Below are 25,222 nucleotides of genomic sequence, written 5' to 3'. Positions count from 1 at the left end.
AAAGCAAAGGAAGGCCTTGTACCTTGTACCCTGTACCTGTGTGACATTAGTGGTTGAGGAGCCTGGGCCCCTAGAGCCAGAAAGCCTGGGGTCTGGTCCTGTCCCACCACTTCCTACTTTGGTGACCTCGGGTAAGATACGTGACCTTTCTGGGCCTCAGTTGCCTCTGCTGGGAAATGGGAAAATGTTAGTGCTTCCCTCCTAGGATTGCTGAGAAGTAAGTGAATGACCGTGTGGAATTCACACCTGCCCGCTCTAGTACGTGTTATTTTTCCTGCCCTTATTACCCACAGAATGCTGGTGGTGGTGGTGGTAGGAGCAGTAGCTTCTTGCCTGTCACTGGAGCAGTTACGCGTGGCACATCTCACCTCCTTGTGACAGTGGCGTCTTGCCCCGGGGCTGAGGAATCCCAGCAGTTGCCAGAGGTCTGAAGTCACTGCTCTCACTAGTTGAGTCTAACTGCACTACCTGTGATTTTTCCAGAGGCCTCAGTGTTGTCCCCGATGAAGAAGTCATTGAAATGTATGAGGGGTCCCACGTGCCCCTGGAACAGATGAGCGACTTTTATGGAAAGGTAATGAGAGATTATTTATTTAAAGCAGCTTGTCAACAGACATGTCCTGGTAGATTTAGGATCTCTCTGAGTGCTCCTGTGGAACTGACAAGGGCATTTGGGACTGTTTCGAGAGGCCCTGGATTTGAGAGAGGCTAGTATGTTGGCATCTCTCCTAGGCCCTTCATGGTTCCCCTTCCTTAGCTCTTTCCTCCCTATCTGATGAAGGTTCTTTATACCTTCCTTGCACCCACCCCTGTCTACAACCCCCCACCCCAGGCATGTCCCCACTTTCTGGATGAAGTCAGGGCAGCTGTGGTTGCCTTCCCTGAGATCGAGGACAGCAGGTCACCCTGTGGTTGGAGGGAAGCCTCTGCTTCTCTGACTTTTGTGGTTCTCTTTGCTTTCTGAATTTTTGGTCGTCTTATTAGGTGCACTCTTATTTGCACTGTCAAAATGCACTGGAAGATGCCCGGTCAGCTGGTAAACTTAGGCTTACTAATTGCAGGCATTCAGAGAAAGGCTCTTTTTCAGGCTCACATATGGCTGTGTGGGGGCACTCACATTCAGGAGAGTTATGTGGCTTTTTATGCCATTCCATGGGCAGTAGTCTACTTGCCGGCTTTCCTCTGTGTTTGATGGGAGAGTGTGAGCTGGAAGTTAGAGCTCACAGGAGCATGAAAAAGTGGTTAGATTTTTTGGGGGCGGAAATCAGGACATTTCCTTGGATTTCCCAGTTATGCGTAGAGTACATCATCAGCTGTGCCAGGAACGATAAGAAATAAGGCGAATGCTTCTACTTTGTTATTGTTAGAATAGTCCTTTTCTTGGGGAGAGGGATCCAGATGGTGATGACCAGAATCCCCCCGGGTAAATGTCAAGTCTGGCTCTGCTGTGGTGTTGGTCTCTGTTTCTGACGCTCTCCTCCCTGCCTGCAGAGTTCTCATGGAAACACCATGAAGCAGTTCATGGACATCTTCTCCCTGCCGGAGATGTCCCTCCTCTCCTGTGTGAATGAATACTTCCTTAAGAACAACATTGACTATGAACCTGTCCATCTGTACAAAGATGTCAAGGTGAGAGGCGGTGGTCCATGTCTCCCAGAGGGTTTTAGCAGAAGGGACAGCATCGTTAGCCTCCTTGGGTTAGGTATTTGAAATAGTCCTTTGCCTGGGATCTCTTTTATTTATGGTTTTACCCTGAAAATTATTAAGAAAGATCTTATCTTAAGAAGATCTGGAAGAAGCTGGAAATCAATTAAGGAAGAAGGCGCTCATACTGTTATCTGGATTTCTAATTCTTCCTGACCAAAGGCCAGGGCCAGTGCATCTGGTCAGAGGGGCGGGTGGTGGCTGAGGTCTAGCCCGACCCAGCTCACCCCTGAGCCTGCCTGCAGAGGGGGTGACTTCACACGCAGGCTGCAGCCCATGCAACTGCAGTTGCCCAGAGCGGGCCTCTCTCTTGTACGCGGAGGTTCCATGTAGGCCTTCCCAGCCCTGCAAAAGCTGTGTGAAAACCCAGTTGGAGAGGGTTATAGACAGCTGTGAAACTTAACATGCATATATACGTACATCATTTATGTAGCTTTGTATTTATATATGTTGATTTATGTTCGCATGTATTTATATATATTCTTTAAGCTTTCTGAACTTTTTTCAGTACTTAAAAATATGTTCATGTATTAACATATACATATGTTTATAAGTATGTATTTCTATGTATATATTTATATATGTAATATATATTTAATAAGCACTAATATTTTTAAGAGATCTGTATTTATGTACTACAATGTTTTTATTATATCCTTATGACTAATTTTAAATTTTGACTGCTTTAAATCATGGGTTTTAGGAACATGAAGAATGAATTCTAGTTTCTCAGTATTAGTCTGGTATGATTTGAACTAAAGTTAAATATTTAGTTTCTGTTCTCCTTTTTATGTGCACAAATGCTTTAAGAATTTTAAGTATCACTTGTAGTAAAAGATAAATAAAAGAACCACTTGTAGTTATATAACCCTTGCAGTCATGAGGAGAGATGTCTATCTGATACCACCAATGGAGAGCCCTGAGGTATATTCCAGGCACTGTTTTTCTGAGTGCTTTCTGCACATTAACTGATTAAATCCTCACAACCATGCCTGGAGGTAGGTACTATTATTACTCTCATTTTACAGATAAAGAAACTGAGGCACAGAGAGGTTGAGTCACTTGCCCAGAGTCACACAGCTAGTAATGGCAGAGCCTAGATTTCCAGCCAGGAAGTTTGGCTTTGGCTTGCTCTGAATCCCTGCCTTCTGCCGACGTGAAGCCTGTGCTGGAAGGTGGCCGAGGTTGAGTTTGTAGTCCAGAGGCGCTCACTCTTGATAGAAATCTCCTACCAGTTTCCTAAGGCTTATGGCCCAGTTTTGCCTGCAGCCCAGTCCCCTGCTGTAGGCTCCAGAAAGTTTCCGTGTGCCTCCAGGAGAGCCACCTCTATGGTGGACCTGCTTAGTGCCCCCTGAGAGTGGGGCTGCACTCTGACACCTGCCAGGCATCAGGCCGCCACAGCCTGTGGCCTGTGAGGGGCTCGCGGCCTCCTCTTCCTCATGTCTGCCTGAGTTAGCATCTCACTGACCGCTCCTCGCCTCGCTGAATGGAAGAGCCTGTCATTGGTCTCGGCCTCTTTCTCTGGAGTAGAGAACCTGCTCTTGGGGTCTAGGGAGGGGTGCAAAGATGAAAAAAGCAGTAATTCCCTTTGTCCAGATGCCCTGGAATTGTCTGTTCATGATACTGCATGGAAATTGCCATTTACCATGTGGAATTTTATTCAGAATTGTTCACACAAGTTATGTCCCCCCAGTGACCCTTCTGAAAACTGCCACTGTTGCCATGGAAACCTAAGTGTTGGTCGCCTGTGTGAAATGGCCCAGCACTGGGATTTCATTTGGTGCTCGGACGGCCAGGCCTCTAAAGGCGGACATCGTTGCGAATGCCGTTCCGCTCGTCCTGTCGCGCAGGCTGTCTCACTGACCCCATCACTGATTGGAAACCTCTCTTTCGACAGGATTCAATTCGAGATGTGCACATCAAAGGAATCATGTACAGCGCGATCGAAGCAGATATTGGTACGTAGGCAGCATTATCGCGAGGGCCGCTTCAGCCTGTCCCTTTGCCGGGCCACGAGCCGGCCGTTATTTTCATTCTTGGTGCCGAGCCGGCACCCAGTACCTCTTCCCAGTGCAGCGTGAGGACCTTGCTTCCTCGCACCTCAGACGTCTCCCTCCCCTTTGTCTCAGACCTCCACTTAATCCTGACCCAAAAAGACAGGCGCTGGCTGCGGCAGGCAGGCATCTAGTATGTTCCCTTAGACTGAGGGGGTGGAGTCTTGGTTCCTGCTGGACCAGGTACTGCTAGGCCAGCCTGAACCACGCTTCCTTAAGATTTGCCTTCTCCCAAGGGCCCCGGACGCACTGGACCCACAGGTTTAGGGAGCCCTGGCAGACTGACTGACTTCATGCTGAATCCATGTGTGAATTTGTCTCTCGCTCTTAGAAAAGTACATCTGCTATGCCGAGCAGACCCGGGCAGTGCTGGCCAAACTGGCTGATCACGGCAAGAAGATGTTCCTCATCACCAACAGCCCCAGTAGTTTCGTGTAAGTGGCAGCGGGTGTCCCTGCTGGCTTCTGGCTCACGTCTTGTCTGGTATTCCCATTTAAGTTCACAGTTGAAAATTTGAAAGAAAACGTTGCAAAGGTAGTGAATCCGTTTCTTGTTAGACTCACCTGGCTGACCTGTTGTTTCAGGGACAAAGGGATGAAGTATATTGTCGGAAAAGACTGGAGGGACCTTTTTGATGTGGTCATCGTTCAGGCCGAGAAGCCAAACTTCTTTAACGATAAGCGGAGGTGAGCGTCTGTCTTTCTGGGAGAACTAGATTGTCATCCTTTGCTGCTGTGAACATTTAAGTCATGTGACTTGGTGAAGTCTAGTTGGAAAATCAGAAGCGTCTGACATTGTAGCTTTTGATTTTGAGGACGGCTCGCACCTGTTGAGATGGTTCTCACTTCAGCTGGGCCTACTTCAGTCCTGGGGGTCAGGCTCTAAGAAAAAGATAAAAAAAAAAAAAGAAAAAGATTGACAGCAATGAAAAAGCCACACTTAGTATTACATCATAAGTTAGACCTCTTGATGCAGATGCGTTGTGAAGCGTAACAGAACAACAGCAACAGCGGGCCACCTGGTGGGTATTTTGGTACGTACGGCTCTCACTGGTGCATTTAAAATTACAGCTGGATTTTACAAAACTCTGCAACACAGGTTTTGTGTCAAATGGAGTAAATCTCTGCCAAGACTTACATAGCGTCTTCCTGCCACGGGAAATAGAGGAGCTGGGAAGTTTTGGGTTATGACGGTGACTAGGGTGTGCTCTTAGCGTTAGTAGGTGGGGGTCAGGGATCCTAAAATATTTTTTTTAACATTTAAAAATGTTTTATTTTATTTTTTAAAAGATTTTATTTATATTGAGAGAGAGAAAGAGAGCATGAGCAGGAGGGAGGGACAGAGGGAGAGGAAGAAGCAGCTCCTCTGCTGAGCAGGCAGCCTGATGAGGGGCTCGATCCCAGGACCCCAGGGTCATGACCTGAGCCAAAGGCAGATGCTTAGCTGACTGAGCCACCCAGGTGCCCCTAAAATGTTTTGCAATGTGTGGAACAGACCTCTTCACCAAGTGTCATCCCCTCCCCCCGCACCCATTTATTTTGTCTTTGTTCTGCATGCACGGGACACCTCCATTCCTCCCTGTGTTATTTATAATGATGAAGATCAGAGACAACCTAAAGGAACATCCATGGGAGGGGGTATTATACAGCCATTAAAAATGATGTATTTGGGGGGCGCCTGGGTGGCTCAGTTGGTTGGGTGACCGATTCTTGATTTTGGCTGAGGTCATGATCTCAGGGTCATGGGATCAAGCCCCGCATCAGGCTCCGTGCTGAGCATGGCGCCTTCTTGGGATCCTCTCTCTCTTTCTCCCTCTTCTCCTCCCTGCATGCGCGCGCCCTCTCTCTCTCTCAAAAAAGAAAAAGATGTATTTGGGAAAAAAAGCAATGAGCATGTTTTATGACTGTTAAAAACATGTATGAAAGGATTTGTAATCACATGGGAGATTGCTCACAACATTAGAGAAAAAGAGATACAAATCAGTATACATGGTGATCCTCATTTGTGTTCATAAAAAAGAGAAAGATAACAGATGCTATCTTTATAGACTCAAAGACACCTACTGAAATGTTAGGTGTTTATACCTGGGCACTGGGATTAGGGGTCACTTCCCTTTTTCTTCATTCTATTCTGCATTTTCCAGATTTTTTGCAGTCAGTTTAAATTTTTCTGATTAGAAAAACAATCCAAATAATGTTACCTTAAAAAAAGGCAAACAGACCCCCACATAAACATTAGCATTTGGACTTTTATTCTTTTTTTTTCTTTTAATTTTAAAGATCTAATTGGCTTTATTAATTGATTCATGAATTAGGCCGCATCCCATCTAGCAAGTAGAGGGGAGCTCCCGGAAGCCTCTATTCTTATTCCCATTCTCTGTCATAAAGTGATTTGTCTCCTCCTCAGATTTGTTTTGTGTCTAGAGTGGCTGGATTTCAAGCGCCGAGTGGGACACGTGTACTAAGGCGGTTTTTCCATAAGCTGTTTTTGTGAAGCAGATTTTCTGTGGGATCAAATACATTTTGGGAAATCTGGGCTAAAGAAAGTTTCTCTCCTGGGAGGGCTTTTTAGAGTCCTCAGTGACTTTTTAAGGGGGATGTAAGCAGTGCCTAGTGTTTTCCAAATTTATTTGACCCTGGAGTTCTTTCCTCATTAAATACCTTTTGGATCCGGGGGTCTGCAGTTTGGGATGTGTGCACTGGGCCAGGGGGTGTGGTGGTGGAGTTGGGGCTCCAGGCCTTTTCCAGGTTTGTGCAGTCCCTTTCCATTCCCACTGAGTAACCGTGTGGTGTTTCCTAAGCAGGCAGCATGCACGGTTCCCATGGGTCATGGCGTTTTCCCCTTTTTGTTGTTAGACCTTTCCGCAAGGTGAACGAGAAAGGCGCCTTGCTCTGGGACAAGATCCACAAGTTGCAGAAAGGCCAGATTTATAAGCAGGTACGTCATGACTGATTTTTCCTTCTTGTTCCTTTGCTTTGTGGTCAGGTATAATGAAAACAGCCAACGTTTGTTGAGGCCTCCCGTGTGCCTGGCATAGTTCTGAGTGTTCTGCTTGAATCGGCTGTTTATAACATGGCAGCAAAATTTAAACTTAAGTCAGTATATTCTCAATGTGTTATGTCTAAATTAACTCAGAATTGAATAGTCCTTAAAAACAAAATTTAAAGAACTACTTTCATAGTATATATAATTTAAGATGTTAGTAGTAAACATTGGATATTTCTCTTGAAGAAGCATTGAATCACATGGTGTATTATCTTAAGTTAGTGATTATTTCCTGATGAGCTGTGTTTTATATACAGTTGTTTTTTTTTTTTTTTTTAAAGATTTTATTTATTTATTTGACAGAGAGAGACAGCAAGGGAGGGAACACAAGCAGGGGGAGTGGGAAAGGGAGAAGCAGGCTTCCCGCTGAGCAGGGAGCCCGACGCGGGGCTCGATCCCAGGACCCCGGGACCATGACCTGAGCCGAAGGCAGTCGCTTAACCACCTGAGCCACCCAGGTGCCCCCATATACAGTTTTGATATATTTTGGTATCAGTAAAGCTCTCAAATGTTTGAATAAGTGATTGAATCACTGACCCTTCTTGTGTTACTGAAGTTTGTTTTATCTCATCCTTTGAAATTTTTATATTTCTGTAAGATTTATAAAACACATGCAATTATAGAACAGTACCACACGGTTAAAAAAACTCAGTACATTCCTGGTGGATTTATAAAGCACTGCTGATGTGGCAGGAAGTATATTTTCTAGACCTTGAGAGATTGGCTTTGATACAGCCGTCCCACTAGTAGGAAGTTAGACCAAGGAAATTATTAAGATGTAGCTAAAACTTTGCTACAAGAATATTTACCATGAGTTACAAAATAGATAACAAGGTAAATGTCCAGCATCAGGGAATTGGTAAAAGGAATCACAGTATTTCTCAGCTACTGAAATGGTAGATTAGTTACTTATTGACAGGGTCATAGACTGTTCAGTGTAAAAGGATCATTACAAAGAGGTATATACAATATGAATCGTTTTCGGAAAGTGCATTTGACTTAGAAGAAAGGTCTGAGAGATTCCACGCAAAGGTATTTTTGTCTTTTATGTTTTGATACTTAAATTGCATATGAAAGCAAAGTTTTTAAAGATAGATATTTTGGGCCGCAGGTTATATAGGCTTCTATCTCAGATGATATAATATCTATATTTTTCTATTATTGCAGGGCAATTTATATGAATTTTTGAAGCTTACTGGATGGAGAGGATCCAAAGTGTTGTATTTTGGTGACCACATATACAGTGACCTGGCGGTGAGGAGCCTCTTTTTCCATTTCTTTGTTGGGGGACAGATGTGTTAGTCTCACTTCCTAACGAATTTCTCTTTAAGACCATTTTTATGGTTTCATAAAAATGAGGACTAGGTCGCCTTTTTTTTTTTTTTTAATGTCTCATTTTTTACAGAACAGAACGGATGAGAGGTGTAAAAGTAATTTTTTTTGAAATGACAGAAATTAGTAATTTACTCAGGATTTATCAGAAAAATATTTCCATTTAAGTAATGGTAAAAAATAAATGCCAGTGTTCTTTTCTTTTTTAAAGATTTTATTTATTTATTTGACAGAGAGAGACACAGCGAGAGAGGGAACACAAGCAGGGGGAGTGGGAGAGGGAGAAGCAGGCTTCCCGCGGAGCAGGGAGCCCGACGCGGGGCTCGATCCCAGGACCCTGGGATCATGACCTGAGCCGAAGGTAGACGCTTAACCGACTGAGTCACCCAGGCACCCCAAGTTCTTTTCTTTTTTGTCCTCTCATTAAACATCAGAGGTAGACGAAGAAGAATCCGTAAACATTAGTCAGGGCTTCTTTTGCAAGTTCAAAAGCTGGCATTTCCAGGAAACAGCTATTATAAGAAAGTGAGGCATTTCATGCACGTTGGAATAACTAGAGCAGCGTTGCAGGACTTGAATTATGATTTAATCTGTAACTGGAACAAGACCGAGTCCGTCACGTTTACTGCCGTGCTCGGCTCCTGGTGCAGTGAATTTCTGTTTGCTCAGTGAGCCCAGGTTAATGGCACCATGCACGATGTGCAAAGCCTGAGTGACACCCGGTGTCGGCAGGGTCACCGGCGCGGGGGCGTGGCTGGCAGTCGAACTCCATTATTGGTATTTCCGAGCATTTGGAGCCACTTTAGAGTGGTCTCATGTTTCTGTCCCTCTTGTGTCCACCGGCCATCCAAGCAGTGAGCTGGAACGGGCTGTGCAGTAGGACTGTCTGGGATGCGTTTTCATAGTACATGTGCTGGAGTCCGAGGTCTGTGGCCTCAGACTTCAGACCGTCTGGGGGCGGGGCAGGGGGAGGGGGGGAGGGGAGGGGAGTGATTCCAGTGTCTGTGTGCGGAGACACTCTTCCCAGGTGATTGCAGCACATGCCCTGCATGGCCACGTCTGTCCAGCGGGCTGAGGTCCAGTGGAAGGAATCGTGGGCTCAGGACTGGAAGATAGGTTTTCACCCCAGCTCTCCTGTTTTTAGCTGGGTGACCCGACACACATCCTCCAAGCCCCAGTGTCCTCATTTGTGAGAAGAGTGGAGTAAGATAATGTGTGTAAAAGTCGTAGTGAAGTGCTACTATCCGGAGGCTGGCACGACCAGAGTGTTTGGCCATGGCGTCACAGACATTTGCCTCTTGCCAAGTGGAGTCTTGGGCCTTGAGATAACTATGTGCTACCCGTGAGGTATGTGGGTACAGGACCCTGGGAAGGCACACACACGCATGCAGATTTAGCATCGTGAGAGGTGCTCACAAAACAGTTTCTTCAAGTGTGCTCCCTGTGATGTCAGCATCACCTGGAAAACTTGTTAGAAATGCAGTTTCTCAGGCCTCACATCAGACCTACCAAGTCCGAAACTCCAGTGGGGCTCAGCTGTGCATGTTTTAAACAGCCTTTCCCATTAAAATTTGATATCAGGGTAATACTGCCTCAGAATAAGTTAGGAAGTGATCTCTCTTTTTCAGTTTCTGGAAGACTTTGAGAAGGATTGGTGTTAATTCCTCTTTAAATGTTTGGAAGAATTCACCAATGAAACCGTCTATCTGGTCCTGGGCTTTTTATTGTTGGAAGGGTTTCGATTACTGATTCAATCTCCTTACTAGTTAGTTAGAGGTCTTTTCAGATTTCCTCTTTCTTCATGAGTCAGTTTTGGTGGGTTGTGTGTTTCTGGGAATGTCATCTAGGTTATTCAGGTTGTTGGTGTATGGTAATTTGTAGCTTTTATAATTTTTATTTCTGTAGAATTGGTAGTATTGTCACTACTTAAATTTCTGATTTTCGTAATTTGAGTCTTTTTTTTTTTTTTGTCAAGCTAAAAGTTTGTCAATTTTGTTGTCAATCTTCCCTTGGTTTTTTTGATTTTTTTTTATATTGTTTTTCTATTCTCTTTTAATCTCTGCTCTGATCTTTGTGATTTCCTTGATCTTAATTAGCTTTCAGATTAGTTTGTTCTTTGTCTAGTTCCTTACGGTGTAAAGTTTGATTGTTAATTTGGGACCTTTCTTTTTTTTTTCATTGTAAGTGTGTATGGCTATAAATTTCTCTCTGAGTACTACATTTGCTGCATCCCATAGGTTTTGTTATGTCGTGTGCGCGTTTGCATTTAAATTTGGCACAGGGTATTTTCTCATTTCTCTTGTGATTTCTTCTTTGACTTTGAGGGTGTTCTTTCATTCCCATATGTTTGTGAACTTTTCAGTTTTTCCTTCTGCTGTTGATTTCTAGCTTCACTCCTTGTGATCAGTAAAGATAGTTTGTGTGATTTTAAAATTTATTTTGACTTATTTTGGGGCCTAACATAAGGTCTGTCCTGGAGACTGTTTCATGTGCATGGAGAAAAATGTGCATTCTGCTTTTTTTGGGTGGCGTGTTCTGCATATGTCTGTGAGGTCTGGTTGGTCTTCAGTGTTGTGCAAGTCATATTTCCTGATGCATCATCTTCTGTCTGGTGGTTTTTCTGTTATAGAATGTGGACTGTTGAAGTCTCCTACTGTTACTGCAGAGCTGACTATTGTTTCCTTCAGTTCTGTTAATATTTGCTTCATATATTATGGAGCTCTGATGTTTGGTGCATATATGCTTGTAACTGTTCTATATTCTTGGTGAATTGACCTTCTATCATTATATAATGTTATTCTTTGTGTCTTGTGACAGTTTTTGATTTAAGGTCTATTTTGTCTGATATTAGCATAGCACCCCTGCTCTCTTTTGGTTACTGTTTGTATCGAATATCTTTTTTAATCCTTTCAATCTATGTGTGTCCTTAAATCTACAGTGAATCTCTTGGAGGGATGCCTGGCTGGCTCAGGTGGTGAAGCATGTGACTCTTGATCTTGGGGTTGTAGGTTCGAGCCCCACATTGGGTGTAGAGATTTTAAACAAACAAACAAACAAACAAACAAAAATAAATTGAGTCTCTTGGAGGTATATAGTTGGATCCCATGCCAAAGTTTGAAAACCACTGTTACGAAGTGCTAAGATCAATTCATTAACTAACATGTCAGAAATTATGTGGCAAAGCACATTATCCTTCAAGGGAGTCACCTTGGGAATGTAGCTACTTCTAATGTTGGTGCTGTTTCTCACAAAACATTTGGGTTCCCCTTTTGGGATAGATTTGAGAGCCAGGTTGAGGCACAGGAAAGAATCAGTTTTATTATTAGTAATTTATTATCATACATAGTCTTAGGAATGTTCCAGATGACTTTTTACTTATTTTCAGAAATAAAAGCCACCTTCCAAAGTTTGCCACCATTGGGAGTATTTAAAAGGTCGTGCTGTAGGTTTTCATATATTATAGGAGAAATACTGAAAGGTTTAAAGAAATTCAGTGGGTGAAGATGGTAGGCATCCTTAGCACTTACGGAGCAGGGATTCTGGCTTTAGGTGAGTAGTCAGTGAACTTTTAAAATTGTAAACCTTATATTACTTTATTCCTTAAAACCTCAAAGCTTTCCTTTATTCTTCAGAGTAAAAGCCTGATTTCCTACTGTTTCCTACAAGGCCCTGCTTGATCTATCCTTCTCCAGCCTTCCTCTCTGAAGGCAGGACCTGCCTCTGCCCTCTCCTACTCTGCTGTAGGCTCCCTGCCTGGCTATTCCCTTATAACTCTACCCCCAGGCCCCCCACCCCAGCATGTTCCTGCCCCAGGGCCTTTGCACTTACTGTTTTTCCAGCCTGAATTGTTCTCCCACATATTTCATACTTTCACTCTCTTTCCTTTCTGATCTCTGCTCAAACATCCCTTTATTGGCCTGGTTTTACTAACCACTTTATATACAATGGTGACTTTTTCCCTTCTTATTCCACTTGATATTTGACCATTGTATTTATCACCACCTGCCTTTGTATATTTACTTGCTTGTTTTTTGCCCCTATTTCCCATGAGGGCAGGGTTTTGTCAGTTTTCGTTCATTGTTTTATCCTCATTGTCTAGAACAGGGCCTGGCAGTTAGAAGTATTGGATAGATATTTGCCAAATGAGAAAATGAATGACCATTTAGTATGGTGATTGTATATCTTACATTTCCCAGGATGTATCTGTTGGCAGATATTCTGGCTTATTGTCAAGTCATGAGGTCACTGTATTTGGAATGAAGAATGTGATCATGTACGTCTGTATTGTAGGATCATTCCAAGTCTGAGATTCTATAATTCCCCATAAACCACAAGGCTTGGCACTCGGTAGGTGCTCCCTAGTGGTCTGTGGACGAATTGAATGAAGACCTCCGATGGCTTTTCAGTGGAGCCTCTTTCTGCCCCTGACCTGTTGTTTTACAGACCATGGTTAACGATTTCAGACCCTGCGTTTCTGCAGGGACTGTGATTCACCACAGTTATTTCCAGAACAGAAACTCTCTTTGGGTGTAATGGTCAAAGCTTGGAGCTAACTTGGTTTTAGTTAGATGTAATTCATTGAATTTCCTTGGTTAATAACTAACCACTACAATGAAGAAGTAATTCAGCGAATGCCTGTTGCATCTGGGAAAGGGAATGGAATGGTTTAAATTCTGTCAAGATGAATGTGGACTTTTGGTGATCTTTGTGATCAGGATTTGACCCTGAAGCATGGCTGGCGGACTGGTGCAATTATCCCGGAGCTGAGATCCGAGCTCAGGATCATGAACACGGAGCAGTACATTCAAACCATGACCTGGCTGCAGACCCTGACCGGGTTATTGGAACAGATGCAGGTTTGCGATTTTTTTCTCTCCTCCTTTTTCTCTAAGTCTGAAGTTAGTCTGCTAATCAAAGTTATTACACATATTTTCTTTTTAATTGTGGTTATGAAGCATGAAGCATAAGGCATCCTGCAGAATAACTCCTGGGGTTATTTTGCCCCTGAGTTTCGCCAGTTTCCCTGAAGAGAAGTTTGAAAGTGCCCGCAGATTCATTTAGAGGAAGAGCTTTGCAGGGCCGTGTAAGCTCAGGGGTCTGTGTAGATTCCTTGGTCAGTGGAAATCCCATGTCCCCATTGAAGCTCTGTTGGGAGACGTCCTGTGGGGTAGTGGGATTCAAGAACCTCTGCTGATATGTGGGGCTAGTCCTGCCTCTGCCTTGGGCCTGCTGTGGGACTTCTCCGTTCTGGGCCTCAGTTTCCCCACTGTAAAATGAAGGGTCCCGTGGAATGAATACCTCAGGCTAGGCGTCCAGCTTACTGGAGAGGGTCTCAAAGCAAAAGTCAGTAGCTCTGCGTGCAGCCTCCACTTGATTTTGAACATAATATCTACAATTTGCTGGCTCACTGGGGTTCAGGGGCAGCTTTTTTCTTTGTATTAAGTTATGTCGCTAGTTTTGGACAGTTAGTGAGGAATGTTGTTTTTGGCGATTTTCCAACCCGAGAAAGCTGCCCCTCTCTTGTCGCTGTGGCCCACTCCCAGTTCTCCTGAGACACCTTGCTTCCCGCTTGGTTCAGCTGACCTGGCCTGTGGCTGTCTGAGGATAAGGAGCATGCTGCCCACTCTCTTGGCTAACACACCTGTAGCTTCTGGCCCACAGCCCGCCAGTCCGCTTTGGGAATGGGCAGGGGCCTGCCTCACCTGGTCCAGCTGGCGGCCCTCGTGGAAGCCGCTGTCAGTGAGCTCAGGCAGAGCTGTGGGGAGTGGCCGCCCAGGCCCTTGCTCCGGGGCCCACACATTCCAGAGCATGGGACCTCGCACGTCCCCCAGGCCTCGCTTCCAGTGTGCTCTGCCCACCCTGGTTCGTGGCTGGTCTGTGATGAGGATTTGTGACGTTTCCCTTACTATGCTTGTGTGGGAGGATTTTTTCTAAAAATACAAGGCATCACTTCTGGGTTACTGTAGCTTCAAGTCTGTACATAGGTCAGACAATAATAGTAGTTACTTTTCCCATGCCAGACATCGTGCCAAGTGCCTGTTTTGCACACATGAGTCATGAATAGTCCCGGCTGTCCTTTGCAGGCAGGTACAATTTTTGCCACTTTCGAATAAGGAGACTGGGTGTTTGAGAAGTCAGGCAACATGTCTGAGGTCGTAAAATGCCAAAGCAAGAACTTGAACTTAAGGCTTGTGTGATGTCCAAGTCCACTCTAGAGTTTTAACTTCCACACTGTCACCTCGGGCTCTAAAAAATAAAATGAAACCCAGCCCAGTGTCATTTGGAGCCAAGTCTGATGAATTAAATGTAAGTATATAATTTTTGCTTTGAGAAAGTAGCTGTAAAGAATAAAGATAGTTTTGTTAACTAGCCTCGAAGTGCAGTCCAGTATGGTGTGGTTGATGGTGGTAGAGAGTCTTCCCGGGTTATGTCACAACCACATTTAGCTCAGGGGTTGGCCATTTTCTGCCAAGGGCCAGGTCAGTCAACATGTCGTGTTGTGTGGGCCAAGCCATCTGTCACTGCTACTCAGCTGTGCTTGCAGCCCAGAAGCAGCCCTGGACAATGTGGACAATGCGGAAACGACCGGGCGTAGTTGTGTCCTGTGGTTTTATTGGTGGACCCTGAAATATGAATTTTGTACCATTTTCGTGTGTCATAAAATTGTTCTTCTTTTGATTCCCCACACCTCCTAACCATTTAGAAAGGAACTTATTCTTCAGCTCGGAAGCCGATGGGAAAAATGGGTGGTGGGCTGGACGTGGCCTCCCTGGTAGAGGCTGGGGGGCTGGCTGGATTGCAGGCCCCACTCACACTGGGCAGGAGGACTGGTGCCGCAGACGGAGTGTGATCTATATTTTTGCTCCTGTGGAGCTGATTATGCTAATTAGTGATGGGGCCAAAGATGGCATCAGCTTCTGGGGTGGGCTTCTGGTGAGTCTTTTCTGATGTTAACTACCCACCCTAGAGTGTGTGGTTTCACTTAAAGATTAGTTATCACTAATGAGCACACCCTTCTTCTGAAGTAGTTTAAAGTAAATTTCAGATACCTGAGACTTGTTTAAAAGTTTGGCCTTGTAGGAGGAGCAGAGCTGGAGAAAGAAGTGCGTCAAGGAGAAAATAGCCTTTTTTTTTAAAAAAGATTTTATTTATTTGAGAGGGAGAGAGTGAGAAAGAGCATGAGAGGGGAGAGGGTCAGAGGGTGAAGCAGACACCTGGCTGAGTGGGGAGCTGGATGTGGGACTCGATTCTGGGACTCCGGGATCATGACCTGAGCTGAAGACAGTCGCTCAACCAACTGAGCCACCCAGGTGCCCCCCCACTTTTTCTTTTAAATGGGAGAGACTTGAGCATGTGCAAATGCTGATGGGGGGGTGCCAGGTGAGGAGGCTGAGCTTATGGCAGTGATGGTAAACGGTGGAGACAGGTTCCCGGGAGGGCAGAGTGGGGCACGTGATGTCTGCTCCATCTCTAGAAGAGATGAACTGGGAGACCCACCAAGATGGCCCTTCAGGTCTGCAGAGCCTGCCCTGGGGTGGGGGCCCCCCTGCAGGGCAGGAGTGGAGAGGAGAATTCACATGCCGTGCGGCTGCAAGTTTCAGAAGGAGAGCGCGGGTAGATTCACTTTGGTAATTCTTATGCCCGTCCCCAGAGAATTCTCCCGTGCTGCATTTATGGGCAGAGTAAGGAGGCAGGCATCTCTGCCTCCTGCTTAGACAAGGATGGAGGTGCCCAGCTCGTGGGCTGAGAAGGGTGTGTGGGCAGAGGTGGGGGGTTCCCGCTCACAGACTGACTCCTCACTCTCTGTGGTGCCACATTGTTTTGTCACGGTCTGTTTGCCTAGGCATACCCCGCATAGGGGCCTCGGTCTTGTCCTCTCTTGTATCTTCAACATCAAGCACAATGCTGGGGATATAGTGGGTGTGCAATACAGATGTGTATGTACGTGTTTGTGTGTGTGCGTGTGTATAGAAATTTGTGGCTCCCTACACATTTTGCCTCTTCTGATCTAGTCACGTATTTTGTAGAGCCTCAGTTCTGTAGTAACTTCTTGATTGAAATGTGAAAATGAATTAAAACCGTGTTCACAGAACCTCTGTCAGCACCCCCAGAAGCCCTGGCGCAGTCTTCCGGTGCTCCCAGCAACACCCAGCCAGTGGTCGTCCAGTGGCAACAGCTTCCCGCTCGTGCGGGCAGCGGTGCTGGGCCGGACATGCAGGTTACAAGCTCAGTCCACATGGCTCTCGTGTGAGTGGTAGAGGTTCTAGCAGGTGACTGCCAGTCAAGCTGTTGAGCTGGGCAGAGGCAGTAACCTTGGCTCCCACGTGGGAAGCAGATGGTTTGCTTGTTTGCTGTTTTCCTCGGGGCTCTAAGGCTCCCCCGTGAGCATGAATTGCAGGGAGCCCCACCTGTCCCCGCAATCCCCTGCACCCTCGACCCTGGCGGGGGTGTTTCTCTTCAGCCACGAGAGTCTTACGAGATTTCTGTTGTTAGGTTGTGGGCAGTTGTCCTTTTTCTTCTTGCCTTTTGCTCACATCTCAGCCCAACTGGAAAATTCTCTGCTTTTCCATCTGGTTGAGGTGCTCTACCTTCTTGTCTTTCACAAAACAATTATTTATTTTCTCTTGAACACTTTAGAAAGGATAATATAACATCAAGGGAAAACATTAAAACCATTTATAATCCTACTTCCCTTGCACAAATTAAAGAAAAATTTCCACGTTCATTGCCAAATATATGCACGTATTTTGGCATGCTTGCAATTAGAGATGTAGTGTTACACCTGCTCGCTCCACTTACCTGCCATTTTTATGATTATACTTAACCTGTGATATGTGTAATAGGTGCGTAGTAAGTGTGTGTTTATATATGTGGTGCCCATGTGTAATGGACACGCTGCACACATATATTATACACACATATTTTATGTGGATATATATGCATTGTGTTTATACATAGTCTTTACTAATACTGTCATAGCTCCAATTTAATAGGGGCCTTGTTTAATAGGTTCATAATGTTCCATCACCATTTGTTAAACCACGTTTCTAGTATTGGACATTCAAAAACTTTTGATGAAGAAGGCAGGACTGCAGCCAGGAATCTGAAAATGTGTTATTTCATGCAAGCGCCTGTGTCTTCGACCTCAAGGAATGAAATTCTTCCGAGAAGAGCTGCCCGTTAAAAAATTCTTATAACCTCATGAGCTTCTTTGCAGCTCGAGCAACCTGTGATTAGCTTGTGTCCTGCAGGTTCACAGAGATGCCGAGTCACAGCTGGTTTTGCAGGAGTGGAAAAAGGAAAGAAAGGAGATGAGGTAAGAGGGGCCCATTTTGAGTGCGGCGAGCCCGCCACCCTGTCTGCGCCCCGCCCAGCCCGCGCGCTGTACCCAGCGCTCGCCCGAGGCAGCCCTCCTGTGTTAAGCTGCCAGGTGTGAATGGGACCACGGCTGTCGTAGCCACAACTAGGCATGGCTGCCACTAGCGGGGGGGACATGTGTGACATTTCCTTGAGGCAGCAGTGACCTTTCTCAAACCTCCTGCCCTTGCCTTTGAACGCCAGGGTGGAAGGAGCTGTCCCTTCCCATCCTCTTCCCTGCCCACTTGACTTGCCCATCTGCACAGCCAGTGGGCCAGTTGTAGGTCATGCCGGCAGCCCAGTGTGGCTCCTGGGATGGTGTGGGGTGTGGGCTCGGAACCACCGTGAATTCTTAGGGCTCCTACAGCCCAGCTGCTTTTTTGTCATCAGGGATATGTGAGCCTATGTAAACATCTCAGGATCAGAATGTTTACTGGTGAGGAGAGCCCACTTGCTGTCTGGGAAGTTTGGCGGGTGGGCATCTTAAGGGAACAGTTGTTGGAAAGAGGCCCGGGGACCGTCGTGTTTGCTTAAGAAGGATGCCGCATATGCAGATGCTGTTTATATGACCGTTCCCCTTCGGCTGGGTTTGGGAGCAGTGGTCGCTGCGTGGGTTCTGGCCTCTGAGCAGTGCACAGCCTGCTTGGGGGGAGTGGCGTGGAGAGGGGACAGTCAGCCTTGGGGGCTGCAGAGGCCACAGCCGTATTGAATTCAGTCCTTCCTCCTCCTCTTGGTGTTGGCTGCCTGGGGCTCATTCTGATTGGAATCTTATTCTCATGTTGGTATAAAAATGTTGCATGACTTGAGAGGGTGAGGGGAGACATACGGTGTGACTGGACTTCAGGCCCCTTGCCCCCAAAGGCCAGGCCTGGGCGCTGCCCCAGGAATCGCAGATCATCCGATGACGAAGGAGCCACTTCACCATCAGAGATCCTGTTTTGGATTTTAAGTCTCCAACAACCTCACATCTTAATGAGATTTTTCACGAAAAGTGTAAAAACCATTTATGTTGCTCCACTTGCAGACCTAGTGGAGTTTTAAAAATTTTCTTTTACTCTGGTTGTCACAGCATCTGCTGTCACCATCTACTGGACAGATGGCTGCTACCAGCTCGTGGGTTGTGTCACACAGTTGTGTATGTGGTTACATTTTCTGCTGTGTTTGTGACTGATTTATTAACAGTCAGGTGGTATTTACCCATTTTGCTGGACTGTTCGGAGTGGAGAGGTCCTAGCCATCAGATGGTGCGCATATCCTGTGTGTGTGTGTGTGTGTGTGTGTGAGATGGGGTGTAGGTTTCCACACAGATGCACGCCTGCAGGGGTTAGAGCCTGGGGCAGGGGTGAGCAGCCTTGCCAAATGCTGTCCCCTGGGCCGCAAAGAGGCAGTGAGGCTCGTGGAGCTGTGTAACGGATAATGGAGATTTATTTACATCACTACCAAATAATCCTTCATTCCCCAGACATCAGAGTACTTAAGAGTGTCTCATATGCCTTTACTTCTCTTACCGAGTTCTCACAATAACCTTGTAGAAAGGGGGTCTTGATCCCATTCTGTAGATGAGGGCGGTTTGGACGCTGAGAACATTCTGCATCTGTCCGTGTACCCCTCTCCTCCCTCCTCTGTTTTGGTTTGGGAAACGCAATGTGTCCATTTAGAGGAGCATCCACGTTGAATCTGGAGCCTTCAGTGCTGCTCTCTGGCTGGCCTAAGTGGGAAATGTGATCAGAGTCCTGTTGATGAGTGGATGGGCAGACCGTCTTCCTGAGCAGGGCTTGGGGCTGCTCTAGGCTGATTTTCCTTTCAGATGAGTCCTATCCAAATAAGGTGATTTTGACTTCTTTAACTCAAAAAGAGACTTTTCTGAATCGTTTTCTGTTGCTTTGCTCTTTTCTTGCTGCTGCAGAGAAATGACCAAAAATTTCTTCAACACCCAGTTTGGAAGCTTGTTCCGCACAGACCAGAACCCGACCTACTTCCTGAGGCGCCTGTCGCGCTTTGCTGACATCTACATGGCGTCTCTGAGCTGCCTCTTGAACTACGATGTCAGCCACACGTTCTACCCGCGGAGGACTCCGCTGCAGCACGAACTTCCCGCCTGGTCGGACGGGGCCCCCACCTTCAGACTCCCCCTCCTGCAGGAGGCCCACGCCAAGTAACCAGGTGCCCACCTGCGGAAAAAGCCAGAAGCAGGGACAACCCTCAACTGGCTGGACGTGATGGGGTTGACTTGTGTGCAAATGAGTGTTGCTTTTGGAAAAGATACAAATACGCCTTTTGGTATTTATTACGGAGACTCCTTCCACGTTGTTGAGACAGAAGCAGGCAGCCCACCAGTTCCGCCTTTGCGTTTCTCGTTGGGCCGAGTGGCAAGCTTCCTATCGAAACCCTGCGATCAGCCTTTTTGTTTACCAGGGTACTGGAACGGGTGTCCGTGTTTCTGGGCTCGGTGAGCCTCCCTGATGCCATCTCTCAATTCCAGCCGCTGGAATGTCGCACGTGTTCTTGACTCTTCCGTGGACAGTGGGCTGACCGTTCACGGGCAGTGCTGTGGGGACCGCAGGGGCACAGTGCCGGGCAACAGGAAACGGCTCGCGGAAAGCTGACGGATGAGTCCGTGAGCTCCGTAAGAGCATCGCCGTAATAGCATCCGTAACAGCATCGTACGTAGCCTCCAGCGCCCACATCATGTGACACTAGGGCTGTGGCATCCCCGTGCGTCACTCGAAGGGAGACTCAGCATCCCTGCAGAGTCTTCTGTGAAGGAACAGAGAAGTTGCAAGTCCTTGACCCGTGGTTGTCGTCAGCGGCCGCTTCCGGGGCCTGCCCCATGCTGGGAGCACCTGTGGGGTCGCGGGTGATGGGCGCGTCCACTCCTTTTGCGGGGAGGGAGGGTGAGGAGACCAGAGCTCTGCTTTACTGCAGAACCCAGCTGCGAGAAACAAGCAGGTCGGAGGAACCAGCGCATTTGTGGTGGCCCCCTGGGAGTTTATGCCCCCTGAAAACGCCACCCACATGTTGGTTTGATGTGCCCATTGGAGGACAGAAGATGAAGCAGGCACAAAAAATGCCCTTGTAATGATATGCCCCTCCCGGACCCCTGCGGGGTTGTGTTGGAATCTTGTTAAAACATCTGCATGACCAGCAGGGGAGGAGGGGATGGCCCCGTCACTCACTGCTTAGCTTCCCAGCCCTGTCCTCCCCGTAGATCTCCTCCCTGCCATGTTGGTGTGGCTATTTTGGGAGCCTGGGTGGTTTTCCTGAGGTGTGTGTTTAAGGTGGGAGAGGATAAAGGGCAATGGAAGCTAGGAGGAGACTTAGGAATGGCCTGGCTCATCAAGCGTCTCATTCCTTTCTAAGGACAACTCGAGTGGCACGCATGCTTGTCCCCAGCGGATGTGGGTGGCAGGCCCCTGAAAGGGCACTTGTGGAGCGTGCTCACTTATTTAGCACTTTATTGCGGTTAATGTATCGGAACCAGCTTCTGATGAAATTTTAGCGTGGCATTTCATAGAGTACAGTACACGAATGACGTGAGTTACACGGCTTCTTCTGTGATGCCATTCGTAATGCCCTTTAGACCCAGGAGGCCCGATCGGCCCCTTTTTTTACTTCTAAATTTTGCTACAAACACTGTAGCCCATTCCTTTTTGGGAACAGGGTAGGCATTTTGTTTGCTGTGTGTTAGCTCCTATATGGTTTAAGCATCAGAGGGTATTGCAGATGGGCATTTAATGGGTGCAGGTGGATGCCCAGGGTGCTTGGTGTTGGGGTCCTCAGCAGACAGGCCGTGCTCATGGCTTTAGAGTTTCTGCCTGGAAAAGCTGAGTGAGGAAGTAAAAAAGTTTGTTTTTTCTCTCAGTTTTAATCTAATCAGGCAGTCATTGATATCTCCTCGGTGCCAGTTACAAGGTGTCTTGTTTACTCAAGAATAAAGTAGCGCTGTTTTTATACAACTGCTTTGATGGAGAGCTAGGTTAGGTGACCCGAGCCTTGGGGGAGAAATAGATTTTTCTTGGAATGAATAGGGAATTTTACAACATATTACCAATTAAGATTTCAGTCTCTGGGCCACTGAACATGGTAGTATTGAGACGTGCCACGTACCATCTGTCTGAGCCGGGCCCACAAAGCAGGCACCTGGCGGGCAGAACCCACACCAGGGCCAGCCACACGGGTCGGGGCGACCGTGTCCACGTGCAGGACAGACAGAGGCATGCTTCCTGTGTGTGCTCAGTCAAGATAGATTGTAACTGTCGTGACTCAGTTGGGGTTTGGCACACGGCACCGGGCATTTTGTTCTTTCCAGTTCTTTGTCGTGCACACTGAGAGAAGCACAGTGGTACAAGGGAACGGGGTCTGTTTTCTACCATTTAGAAACTCGGTTTGGAAAGTGAACAGAAGAAAATGGATCTGCACGTTGCAAAATATCTCCTGTTTTTCGCATCCGTTAGGCTGGTGGTGCAGGGACGGTCCGGCCGGCCGCAGCGGCTCAGCGAGGCTCATGGTACCTGGAGCAGACTGCCGCGGAAGGGCCCCGCACAACTGGTTTTGCAGTTGCTTTTATAGACGAAACTCGGCTTTTAAAGTATTTTAGGAGTTTGGCTGAGAGCTCCCTCTTTCCTCCTGACATAGCCTCTTTTTTTCTTTTTTGAAATTTTTAAAATTCTCTTCAGCTCCATTTTCTGCCATCACCAGTAATGCTATGTAACATACACCACCTGTTACTGATTTGGGCATATCTCAGACTAAATTACTAGTTGTTTTGAATGCACTGGCCCTCTTAATTATTGCAAAGGAGAAAGGAGAAGTAATCTTTCCTCCTCACTAATTTAGCTTTGGGGGAACTAAATGGCTTTTCCTCTCTCTTCCTCCCAAAGGCCCTTTAAGCCTTAGAATGTGCTAAATATTGGACTTGATTCCCTGTGCCGCAGGCTCATTTGCTGCCAAAGACCCACCCCGGGGGCCCTTGTCCAGAAGGCTTTGAGACTACATTTGGCCAGAGGCAGCGTTCCTTGATTGCTCTATTCAGCTACTAGGGAGCCTGTATTTTGCCCTCTTAAGACTAATTTCCTTTTATAGCAATTCTCTCTCTCTCTTTTTTTTTGCATTAGCATTTGGGAGCCTGGCCTCAAATTCAGGCCAGCCTCAAATTCAGCTAACCTTTAACACCCTCGTGGGTTAAGGCGAGGCAAGGGAGAGAAGTTTCTCTCTTGCAGGGTTCCGCCGGCGTTGCCTGTAAAAGGGCCAGCGAGGAAGCACTTGCAGCTTTGCAGGCCATTTTCTGTCGCCAGGGCTCTGGGAACGGGCACGCTGTGTTCCATCACAGCCTGATTTACAAAAACAGCTGCAGGCTAGATTTGGCTCTCCGGCCGTAGTTTGCCCACCCCTGCGCTAGTGGCTTGTGTTGGAGGCTACGGCACCAGGACCTCGCTGAAAGCACGCAGATGACCACCTCAGAGCTGGGTGCGGCTGGGAGAGAGTTCTGTAGGTGAGCGCGCCACACTCCCCTGCTCTCCGGGCATCCGTGCGTCTGTGGCCGGTGTTTCTGGCACATGGCGTAACCATTGTGTGTAACTGAACGGCCAGGCTCAGGCACCTGTTGGCCATCCCTCGCTGCACTGACTGGTGATTGTGCTCGTAGAAGGGGATGGGCTTGGCTGCCCAGAACACCCTTCAGAACCGAAGGCCTTTTCCCCCCAGCTGCTGGGTCAGCTGCTGGCTCCCCATCCTCAGCTGGTGGCCCTGTTCGAGAGCTTCCCCCACTGAAAGCCCTGCCTCAGATGAGGTCACGCCCCCTTCCTTGGAGCCTCCAACTCCAGCCCTGCTTCCTGCCCTTCTCGTTCCTTCTCCGTTCGCAGGTGTTGTTCCCAAGAACACTTGCCCGAACTCGTCCCGCATGGACACCTCACTCAGTGTCTGCTTCCCGGGGCAGCCAACCCGCTACAGCGCTTCTGTACTATTTTTTTAGCGCCACAGGCTTGAACCCTGAGGAAACCGTGTTCCAAGTATTTAATAGAATGATAGAGTGTGCCTGTAGAGTGGTCTCAGGTGCCATACGTGCGAACTAAGTAGACTTGCTATTTATTCTGGATGTGAATTTGCTATTTATTCTACATGTTGATTTTATGTGATAGGATTGAACTTCTTGCCAAATAAAAGTTTGAATTGTGTCATCTAGCTCATTGTAAGTCGTCTGTTTTTGTGTGCCTTAGCGGCAAAACCATATCAAATTATCAGATTCTACTGTACCCAGAAAAGAACACCCCGGTGAGACGGGGAGGAAGATGTGTGGTTCATTTCTCACCCCTTTTGTCCCAGCACCCCAGTGAGCAAGGCACACTGGCTCGTTTGCAGAGCCGGAAGACTGTGTAGTGAAGGCACAGACGGAAAATGGGCACGAGCTCAGACCAGGTAGGCAGCAGATGCCCCCCTGGAACTGCTGTGCCCCCACGGGTGTTCCTTCTTTGACAGCCAGGAGAGGATGTGGTCATCCACATGTTTGCAATCAAATTGCCAGGAAAGCTAAAAATTGGAAGCTGTGTTTTACGGGAAGAAACTCCTGAATAATACTAAATGAAGAGAAAACGCAGTGAAGTCAAATCACTGCTGGGTTTTGGATAAATTTATAAATATTTTGAAAAGCTTATTTTTTAAAAACCGTGTGTGTGCATGCGCATGCACATGTATTTAGCCTCCTTAATGTCCTTGACGTCTCCATGTGCCAGGACCTTTGTCTCATTCACTTCTTCCATGGATGGCCTGCTGGTCTTCCTTTCAATCGCTTGCCTTTTTGTCCCAGTGATGTTGGTACTGGAGGACTCACTGGGGAATTTGTCTCTCATTCCTTTTGGGGAGCGATCTCCCAGAAACATGGCCTTGCTTTCATCATGGCATGTTGTCCCAGAGGAGACGGTAAGCTGTTCCTGTGCCCGAACCTGGGACTTCTTTCCTTTCCTGGAGTTGGGAAAAAACTTACAAGACACTGGAGCCTCCAGAATGTCTCACCTGGCTCAGCAAAAACCCTGAGGACGTGGAACAGTTATTGGGCCAAAAGGAGAGTCAGAGGTCTGCTCAACCCAACCTTTCACTTCTCTGTCCCAGCAGTGATTCCCAAAGCTGGCCAATCCTGCCCCCTAGGGACCATTTGGAAGTGTGTGGCGGGTGGGTTGGAGGGTGTCGGTTGTCATGGTGATGGAAGGGCACTTCTGGCCTTCTGAGGGCAGGGGCCTGGTCGTGTAGACATCCTGCACTGCTTGGGCGAGTCGTGCACAGTAAAAAACTGTCCTGAGTCCATGCATCACCACTGGAAAATTCTAGAACATTTTCCTCACTCCCTGTCCCTGGCAATCACTAATCTATTTTCTATGAATTTGCCTCTTCTGGAAATTTCATACAGGTGGAGTCATACAGTATGTGGCCTTTTGCGTTCTGCCTTCTTAGCACATGGCATTTTCAGGTTCTCTCTGTGTTGTTGGCATGCATCATCAGTACTTCGTTCCCTTGTAGGGCAGAATGTGATTTCACTGGAGGGATATACCACCGTTTGGCTATCCATTCAGAAGATGACGGACATTTGGGTTGTTTCTACTTTCTGGTTATTATGAATAATGTTGCCATGAGAACACATATGTAAGTTATCACATGGACATGTTTTCCATTTCTCCTGGGTATATACCCAGGAGAGGGATTTCTGGATCACATGGTAACACTGTGTTTAAGTTTTTGAG

General features: G+C 47.0%; 1 protein-coding gene across 1 annotated transcript in view; it reads left to right on the top strand.

Annotated features, from left to right (window-relative positions):
* The window catches only part of NT5DC3 (5'-nucleotidase domain containing 3), a 56,181-nt gene extending 32,509 nt beyond the window's left edge, over nucleotides 1-23,672 (top strand). Inside the window, exons 5-14 of the mRNA XM_081822312.1 lie at nucleotides 484-574; nucleotides 1,492-1,629; nucleotides 3,602-3,662; nucleotides 4,090-4,192; nucleotides 4,343-4,444; nucleotides 6,614-6,695; nucleotides 7,971-8,057; nucleotides 12,851-12,991; nucleotides 17,387-17,451; nucleotides 19,399-23,672. Coding sequence (XP_081678438.1) covers nucleotides 484-574; nucleotides 1,492-1,629; nucleotides 3,602-3,662; nucleotides 4,090-4,192; nucleotides 4,343-4,444; nucleotides 6,614-6,695; nucleotides 7,971-8,057; nucleotides 12,851-12,991; nucleotides 17,387-17,451; nucleotides 19,399-19,651 — 1,123 coding nt within the window. The 3' untranslated portion in view covers nucleotides 19,652-23,672. The remainder of the gene's footprint in view (nucleotides 1-483; nucleotides 575-1,491; nucleotides 1,630-3,601; nucleotides 3,663-4,089; nucleotides 4,193-4,342; nucleotides 4,445-6,613; nucleotides 6,696-7,970; nucleotides 8,058-12,850; nucleotides 12,992-17,386; nucleotides 17,452-19,398) is intronic.
* Nucleotides 23,673-25,222: the final 1,550 nt, after the last annotated feature.

Source organism: Leptonychotes weddellii, chromosome 5, assembly GCF_054177405.1.
Source record: "Leptonychotes weddellii isolate Sample4059 chromosome 5, ASM5417740v2, whole genome shotgun sequence".
NCBI classification, from domain to species: Eukaryota; Metazoa; Chordata; class Mammalia; order Carnivora; family Phocidae; genus Leptonychotes; species Leptonychotes weddellii.
The sequence above is the reverse complement of the archived record's forward strand: the minus strand, read 5'-3'. Positions and strand labels throughout refer to the sequence as shown.